Source organism: Oncorhynchus kisutch, linkage group LG21, assembly GCF_002021735.2.
Source record: "Oncorhynchus kisutch isolate 150728-3 linkage group LG21, Okis_V2, whole genome shotgun sequence".
In the NCBI taxonomy this organism is placed as follows: domain Eukaryota; kingdom Metazoa; phylum Chordata; class Actinopteri; order Salmoniformes; family Salmonidae; genus Oncorhynchus; species Oncorhynchus kisutch.
In genome coordinates, this window is record NC_034194.2 from 12,981,120 (window position 1) to 12,990,573 (window position 9,454).

At 42.5% G+C, this 9,454-nt stretch overlaps 1 protein-coding gene across 1 annotated transcript; it reads left to right on the forward strand.

Annotated features, from left to right (window-relative positions):
• The first annotated feature begins 620 nt into the window (after positions 1 to 620).
• LOC109866762 (5-hydroxytryptamine receptor 1E-like) lies at positions 621 to 1,919 on the forward strand. The gene has a single exon (XM_031800108.1). It carries the CDS (start codon positions 700 to 702, stop codon positions 1,819 to 1,821), a length of 1,122 nt encoding a protein of 373 aa, XP_031655968.1. The 5' UTR covers positions 621 to 699; the 3' UTR covers positions 1,822 to 1,919.
• Positions 1,920 to 9,454: the final 7,535 nt, after the last annotated feature.

The window sequence follows — 9,454 nt, forward strand, 5'->3', positions numbered from 1 at the left end:
GATTGTAGGGTATTTTATGTTGGATAGAATTGGAAATCTGGTACAGTAAAATATCTTTATATGTCAGTGAAGTACTGGAGGTTCAAATGAATGTTTTATGGAACAGCGTTTAATTACAGACAACAACAAAAATAAATGCTGTGATAATTAGCGGTGTGGACTCTACTTTAGGAATTCTCCCCTCGGTTTTATAACTACTCTCTGTGTTAAGTGGTTTTTCATCTCCCAAATTACATTGCTTAAAGTTTCCAGGATATAAGTCCGAACCCTTCAACTTTCAGAAGCTCAATTACTGCTGTGGGCTGCACTAGTTCACCTTGATTGTCAGTCATTATCCTATTTTATAACAACCCCCAATAACCAAGGGCGCCTTCGATTCGAAAGGCAGGTGAAAAATACTAATTTAATGTTTGCCAGAGCAAAGAAACTTTGTGCCTTCTATTGTGTAGCAGCTATTGCAAAATATATACAATATATAATGATGTCTAGTGTGCTTGTTAGAAGTCTTATAAAGTATCCTAGTGAAAAACACATTTTCACCAAGGTCTCTGTGATGGTGTAAAATATTTGTTCCGAAAAAATTATATTTCTGCACTTTTTTTGTGTGTTACAGAGTGGCCTTTGACCCATAGTGTGGATCATCCTATCCTTGGGAGAGATTGTATCCAGCAGAAGGGGGAGATCTGGCCCTGTCCGGAGATGGAGATGGAAAGGTACCATGGGGACAGCTCCACAGGGCCCAACATCACCAACAGCACAGGAGCCCCAGCCAGCGCTCTCCCAGCGGTGCTGGTTACAGACAGGATGGTGGTGCTGGTAGTTCTACTAGGGCTCCTCACCCTCCTCACTGCGCTGGTCAACGGTGCCGTCATCACAGCCATCTGCACCACCAAGAAGCTCCACCTACCTGCCAACTACCTCATCTGCTCGCTGGCGTTCACTGACTTTCTGGTGTCTATCCTGGTGATGCCAGTCAGCATCCTCTACATCGCCACGGAGACCTGGTCGTTGGGCCAGGTGGTGTGTGAGGCCTGGCTGAGCGTGGACATGACTTGCTGCACCTGCTCCATCCTGCACCTGTGTGTCATAGCGCTGGACCGCTACTGGGCTATCACCAAGGCCATCGAGTACGCCCGCAAGAGGTCGGCCCGCCGGGCAGCTGTCATGGTGGGCATCATCTGGGTCATCTCAGTCTTCATATCTATACCGCCCCTCTTCTGGAGATACAGGCCCGGTAGCCATGGCCCAAAACAGTGCATCATACAGCACAACCATGTGGGCTACACCATTTACTCCACTTTTGGGGCATTTTACATCCCCATGACCCTTATTCTCATATTGTACTATAGGATTTACAATGCCGCAAAGACACTTTACCAGAAACGGGTCTCGTCGCGGCACCTGAGCAGCCAGAACTCTCTAAACCACTGCCGTGTGGCACACACCTTCTGCGTATCGGACCTGTCCACCTCGGACCCCACTCTGGAGTTTGACAGGCTCAATGTCACCATCCGTATCCCCTCATTTGAGACAGAGATGGAGGCGGCAGATGAGAGGCACCAGATCTGTACCTCCCGGGAAAGGAAGGCAGCACGTATCCTGGGCCTCATCCTCGGGGCTTTTATCCTCTGCTGGATGCCTTTCTTTCTGAAGGAGCTTCTTGTAGGCTTACAGGTCATAACTGCCACGCCACATGTATCTGACTTCTTAACCTGGCTGGGCTACTTCAACTCACTCATTAACCCTCTCCTTTACACCAGCTTCAATGAGGATTTTAAGTTGGCCTTTAAGAAACTGCTCAGACGAAAGGAGCATGCATAGGTTTGCAGGCCCAGGTTAAACGTACAGTGTTGTCCCATCAGAGAATGTATTAGGGAAAGTTACATGCAGTGTGTCCATTGGCGATATGATTTGTGTGATGTTGTGAGTTTCTAAATAAAAGTCTTCAATGATCTGCTTCTTATTCTTTGCTGAAACACAAACTTTGACCAATAATAATCATGGCCCATAAATGCACATCCATATACAAAGACAAACAATCAGGTCCAAAATGATTTGCCCCCTTGATAAAGATGAGCACTAAATATATAATACCAATACTGAGCTACAGTATACTGTATGCTCCAAAAAAAAAGTATTTGATCTGTCACGTTCGTTGGAATGAATATCGGACCAAGGCGCAGCGTATGTTGAGTTCCACATAATTTTAATGATAAAGTGAAACTTAACAAAGACAAAAACAAATAAACAATAAACTAACAACGAACCGTGACTACAGAGATGCTACGTGCACTAACTCAAAACAATATCCCATAAACACAGATGGGAAAAACAGCTACCCAATTAGAGACAATGATTACCAGCTGCCTCTAATTGGGAATCATACACAATCACCAACATAGAAAAACAAACCTAGAACCCCACAGAAATAATAAACTAGACTAACCCCCCAGTCACACCCTGATCTACTCTACCATAGAAAATATGGACTCTATGGTCAGGACGTGACATGATCCTAATACAATTGCTCAGAAAAAAAGATTTTGTTTAACAGGTAATAAGCCTTTTTCTAAAATGTTATATGAGATTGGAGAACACGCTGGTAGGGATCTTAGACCATTCCTCCATACAGAATCTTTACATATCCTTGAAATCCTTCATCTGCACTTATGGACTGCAATCTTCAATTAAAACCACAGGTGGGAGACAGTCTGGAGACATTGCAAAGTGTAGATTTTTGTGGTCAATTAACAATTTATTTGTGGATTTTGATGTGTGCTTAGGGTTATTGTCTTGCTGGAAGATCAACTTGCTGTCACGCTCTGACCTTTAATATCTCTGTTTTCTTTATATTTTGGTTAGGTCAGGGTGTGAAGAGGGTGGGTATGCTAGTTTTGTATTGTCTAGGGTTTTTGTATGTCTAGGGCTTTGGTAGGTCTAGGTAATATGTATGTCTATGGTGGCCTGATATGGTTCCCAATCAGAGGCAGCTGTTTATCGTTGTCTCTGATTGGGGATCATATTTATGTTGCCATTTTCCCTTTTGTGTTTGTGGGTTCTTATTCTATGTTTAGTTGCCTGTCTGCACTATTCGTATTAGCTTCACGGTTCGTTTTGGTATTTTGTTCGTTTGTTCAGTGTTTATTCATTAATAAAAGATGAATGTACGCATACCACACTGCACCTTGGTCTCCTTCGTACGACGGCAGTGACAGAAGAACCCACCATAAAAGGACCAAGCAGCGTGGCCAGGAGAAATGGACACGGGAAGAGATTCTGGATGGAGCTGGACCCTGGACGCAGCTGGGGGAGTATCGCCTTCCGAGGGAAGAAATAGAGGCAGCGAAAGCAGAATGGCGATATTACGAGGAGAAACACAAACAAGGCAAGCACGAGAGGCAGCCCCAATATTTTTTTTTGGGGGGGTGGACACGAGGAGATTGGCTGAGTCAGGTTGGAGACCTAAGCCAACTCCTCGTGCTTACCGTGGGGAGCGTGTGACTGGTCAGGCACCGTGTTATGCAGAGATGCGCACGGTGTCTCCAGTTCGCATTCATAGCCCGGTGCGCTCTATTCCAGCTCCTCGCATTTGCCGGGCTAGAATGGGCATCCAGCCAGGATGCACTGGGCCAGTTCTACGTTCCAGATCTCCAGTGCGTCTCCACGGCCCAGTGTATCCTGTGCCTCCTCCCCGCACTCGCCCTGAGGTGCGTGTCCCCAGCCCGGTACCACCAGTGCCGGCACCACGCACCAGGTATCCAGTACGCCTCCACAGTCCAGAGTTTCTGGCGACAGTACCCAGTCCAGAGCTTCCGGCGACAGCTCCCAGTCCGTAGCCTCTAGCGACGGGCCACAGTCCGTAGCCTGCAGCGACGGGCCACAGTCCGTAGCCTCCAGTCGACGGGCCACAGTCCGGAACCTCCAGCGACGGGCCACAGTCCGGAACCTCCAGCGACGGGCCACAGTCCGGAACCTCCAACGACGGGCCACAGTCCGGAGCGTCCAGCGACGGGCCACAGTCCGGAACCTCCAGCGACGAGCCACAGTCCGGGGCCTCCAGCGACGGTCCCCAGTCCGGGGTCTCCGGCGATGACCCGCAGTTCAGAGCCTCCGGCGATGATCCACGGTCCAGTGTTGCAAAGGCGGAGGGATCAGAGTAAGGAGGGGTGGCTGCATCCAGAAACGGAGCCGCCACCGAGGGTAGATGCCCACCCCAACCCTCCCCTATAGGTTTAGGTTTGCGGCCGGGAGTCCGCACCTTGGGGGGGGGGTCTAGGTCAGGGTGTGACGAGGGTGGGTATGCTAGTTGTGTATTGTCTAGGGTTTTTGTGTGTCTAGGGGTTTGGTAGGTCTAGGTAATATGTATGTCTATGGTGGCCTGATATGGTTCCCAATCAGAGGCAGCTGTTTATCGTTGTCTCTGATTGGGGATCATATTTAGGTTGCCATTTTTCCTCTTGTGTTTGTGGGTTCTTATTCTATGTTTAGTTGCCTGTCTGCACTATTCGTCTTAGCTTCACTGTTCGTTTTGGTATTTTGTTCATTTGTTCAGTGTTCAATCATTAATAAAAGAAGAATGTACTCATACCACGCTGCACCTTGGTCTCCTAAGTAACGACGGCCGTGACACTTGCTGCCAAGTTTCAGCCTCCTGGCAGAGGCAACCAGGATTTGGGCTAAAATGTCCTGGTACTGGGTAAAGTTCACGATCCTGTTTACTTTAACATTAACCAATGGAGGCAAAATAGCCCCATAACATCAAAGATCCACCACTATATTTTACTGTAGGTATGAGATACTTTTCTGCCTATGCATCCTTATTTCAACGCCAAACGTACCACTGGTGTGTGTGACTAAAGAGCTATATTTGAGCTACATGTCATCTGACCATAGCACCGGTTCCAATCCCAATACCGTTTAGTGACCTCCGGGTGTTTGCATTTGTTGGAGGACATAAAAATGGAGCTCTTTGGCCACACACACCAGTGGTGAGTTTTGTGTAGAAAGAAGACTGCATAGGCAGAGGACCTCATCTCCAGGCCATCAGACTGTTAAACAATCATCACTAGCTGGCCTCCACCCAGTGCCCTGCCCTGAACCTTAGAAACTCTACCCTGCACTTTAGAGACTGCTGTCTTATGTACATTGAGTCCTTGAACACTGGTCACTTTAATAATGTTAACATACTGTTTTACCCACGTTATATGTATATACTGTATTCTAGTCATGGCTCATCCTATATAACTACTGCTGTACACACCTTTTCTATTCACATACTGTCTATACACACTATTCACATACAGTGCCTTGCAAAAGTATTCAGACCCCTTGGATTTCTTCACGTTTTATTGTGTTACAAAGTGGGATTAAAAGACTATTACACAATAGTTTGTCACTCTCATGACAAAGTCGATTTCTTTTTATTTTGGGGGATTAACAGAATTTACATAACTAAAATATAGTCATTGCATAAGAATTCCGTTACCTGAGTTAATACATGTTAGAAACACCTTTGACTTCGAATACAGCTGTGAGTCTTCTTGGGTAAATCTATAAGAGCTTTGCACACCTGGATTGTGCAATATTTGCCCATTATTCTTTTCTGCAGGCTTTGTCAAGATGTTAGGGATAATGGCTCGACAGAATTTTTCAAATCTTGCCATAGATTTTCAAGCAGATTTAAGTCAAATCTGTAACTTGCTAAGCAACTCAGTATCTGGTGTAAAGCAGACTGAAAGGATTTTAGAATTTTGCCTGTGCTTAGCTCCATCCCATTTCTGAAAAACTCCACAGTATTTGCCGATGTCAAGCATGCCCATACCATGATGCAGCCAATACCATTCTTGAAAATAAGGAGGCAGTTACTCAATGATGTGTTGTGTTGGATTTGCCCCAAACATACAGGTTTGCATTTAGGCCAAAGAGTTTATTCCTTTGCTGTGTTTAGTTGTTGTTGCAGTATTACTTTAGTGCCTTGTTGCATACAAGATGCAAGCGTTTTTATATTTTTATTCCGTATATTTGTATTCTTCCTTTTACTATGTAATTTAGGTCATTATTGTGGAGTCACTACAATGTTGTTCATCCATCCTCAGTTTTCTAGCATCACAGACATTTAACTCTGTAGCTGTTTTAAAATCACCAATGGCCTCATGGTAACATCTCTGAGCAGTTTAATTCCTGTCCTGCAGCTCAGTTCAGAAGGGCAACTGTATATTTGATGTGTTTAGGTGGTTTAATATATAATCCACAGCATAATTATTAACTTGATCATGCTTAAAGATATGTTCAATGTCTGATTTGTTATTGTTACCCATCTACCAATCACTGCCCTTCTTTATGAAGCTTTTGAAAAGCCTTCTGGTCTTTGTAGTTGAATCTGTGCTTGAAATGCAATACTTGACTGAGAGACCTAACAGATGTTGTATGTATGGGGGACAGAGGAAGGTTTAGTCACTCAAAAAGCATGTGATTTGTTAAGCCAAAATGTACTCCGGAACTAATTTAGACTTGCCTAAACAGAGGGGATGAAAACTTATGTAAAAACTATATTTTAGTTATGAATGTTTTATTTATCAAAACAGTAATTTACCACTTTGACATGACAGAGTATTTTGTGTAGATTGTTGACAATAAAATTACAATTACATCAATTTTAATCCCACTTTGTAACACAATACAATTTAAAGAAATCCAAGGGGTCTGAATACTTTCGCAAGGCACTGTACATATCGGACTCTGTTCCAGAAACTAATTTTCTACAATATCAAATCAAACCAAATGTGATTTGTCACATGCTTCGTAAACAACAATTGTAGGCTAACAGTGAAATGCTTAATTATGGGTCATTTTTCAACAAATCAGAGTAAAGATTGTAGAATTCTCTGTCATCAGAAAACTCGATGATGGTGTTGGAGTCGTGTGCGGGCACACAGTCGTGGGTGAACAGGTTGTACCTACGGCTGGGGATGCCGGCCCAGACAGCAGAGCATGCGCAGACCAGCTGGCCTGGTGTGTTTACGGACATATTCAATCAATCCTTATCCCAATCTGCTGTTCCCACGTGCTTCAAGAGGGCCACCATTGTTCCTGTTCCCAAGAAAGCTAAGGTAACTGAGCTAAATGACTATCGCCCCGTAGCACTCACTTCCGTCATCATGAAGTGCTTTGAGAGACTAGTCAAGGACCATATCACCTCCACCCTACCTGACACCATAGACCCATTCCATGCAATAAAATGCAAATTAATTACTTAAAAATCATACAATGTGATTTTCTTGGTTTTTGTTTTAGATTCTGTCTCTCACAGTTGAAGTGTACCTATGATAAAAATGACAGACCTCTACATGCTTTGTAAGTAGGAAAACCTGCCAAATCGGCAGTGTATCAAATACTTGTTCTCCCCACTGTATATACTGTACTCTATACCATCAACTGCATCTTGCCTATGCCGTTCGGCCATCGCTCATTCATTAATCTTTATGTACATATTCTTATTAATTCCTTTACACTTGTGTGTGTATAAGGTAGTTATTGTGAAGTTGTTAGATATTACTGACGGTCGGAACTAGAAGCACAAGCATTTCGCTACACTCGCATTAACATCTGCTAACCATGTGTATGTGACAAATACATTTTGATTTGATTAAGGTGCCCCCGTGTTGATGGTCAGCATGGCGGATATGTTGTTGCCTACCCTCACCGCGACCCGTCAGGAAGTCCAGGATCCAGTTGCAGATGGAGGTGTTCAATCCCAGTGTCCTGAGCTTGGTGATACGTTTGGAGGGGACTATGGTGTTAAATGCTGAGCTGCAGTCAATGAACAGCATTCTTGCATTGGAGTGCAGTAGAGATTGCGTCATCTGTGGATCTGTTGGGGAATAGGGCTAAGCACAGGCAAAATCCTAGAGAAAAACCTGGTCCAGTCTGGTTTCCAACAGACATTGGGACACACAAAAAAAAACACAAAAAAACTTCTCAGCAAGATAATAACCTAAAACACAAGGCCAAATATACACTGGAGTTGCTTACCAAGATGACATTGAAAGTTCCTGAGTGGCCTAGTTACAGTTTTGACTTAAATCGGCTTGAAAATCTATGACAAGAATTTAAAACGTCTGTCTAGCAATGATCAACAACCAACTTGCCAGAGCTTGACACATTTTAAAAAGAATAATGTGCAAATATTGTACAATCCAAGTGTGCAAAGCTCTTAGAGACTTACCCAGAAATACTCACAGCTGTAATTGCTGCTGAAGGTGATTCTAACATGTATTGACTCAATCAAGATCTTGACTTAATCAAGATATATTTGTGTTTTATTTTTCATATTTTGTTTTTACAAATGTTAGAATTTTCCTTCCACTTTTGACATTATAATATTTTGTGTAGGTTGTTGACAAAAAATGACAATTGAATAAATTTTAATCCCACCTTGTAAAAAAACGAAATGTGGAAAAATTCAAGGGGTGTGAATATTTTACTACTGTAGATTGCATTTTAGTTACACTTGTTTATACACACTGCATATTTATTGAGATACTGTATTCTTGACATAGCACACTCTAACATACCTACAGTACTGCTGTACATATCATTCTTAGTATGTCTTGAGTAAATTCTTCCGGTATAAATACATATAGATTGGATTTGGATTACTGTTACAGTGCTACTTGGGTTGTTAATTGGATTCGTATTTTTAATTTTTATATTCATACAAAATTGTTAATAAAGTTTATTTTATACATTTTGTATCAATATGACATTACGCCATTACATAACACCAATATCAACAAATATATAAAATACAATTATTGTTTTATTATCTGTGTACTTGTTTGACATTTTATGGTATTGTTAGGTGCTAGTAACAGTAGAATTTCGCAGCGCCTACGCGACCAATAAACTTTGATTTGAACTACACGGAAAACACGTGGTTTAAATTGAAGAGGGCAGTCCATAAACGCAGACGAAGGATGTCAAGGATCTGGAAAGATTCTGTATGGCGGAACGGTCTTAGATTCCTCCCAATATTTTCTCCAATCTCATAAAGCATTCAAGAAAAAGGCTCAGAAGTATTGAAGATATGGGTGCCAATCAGTTTGACCTCTATCTTTTTAAGAGAAAAATATATTACTTGTTAAACAAAATCTCTCTCTCTTTGTGTTAGGATAAAATTTAGCTCATCTTTATCAATGGTGCCAATAATTTTGGACCTGACTGTACATTGACATCAATTTTAAAATAGCCATGTGGGTTAGTTATGTTTTTGTCTCAATTAGTTTTACCCTACACCCTCAACATTCAATTTTTCTCCACTTAATTCACTGTAGGTATACCTCCATATTGGCTTCAATAGACGGTGTCTTGTTTTGCACACTTTGTACAAAATAATAAAATGCAGTACTACAGGATATTTCATAACGTAGCTCTTTATTAGCTATAACTGGCATGT

Excerpts from the sequence above, each read along its gene's own strand:
- LOC109866762 (XM_031800108.1), top strand. The coding sequence starts at position 700 with ATGGAGATGGAAAGGTACCATGGGGACAGCTCCACAGGGCCCAACATC.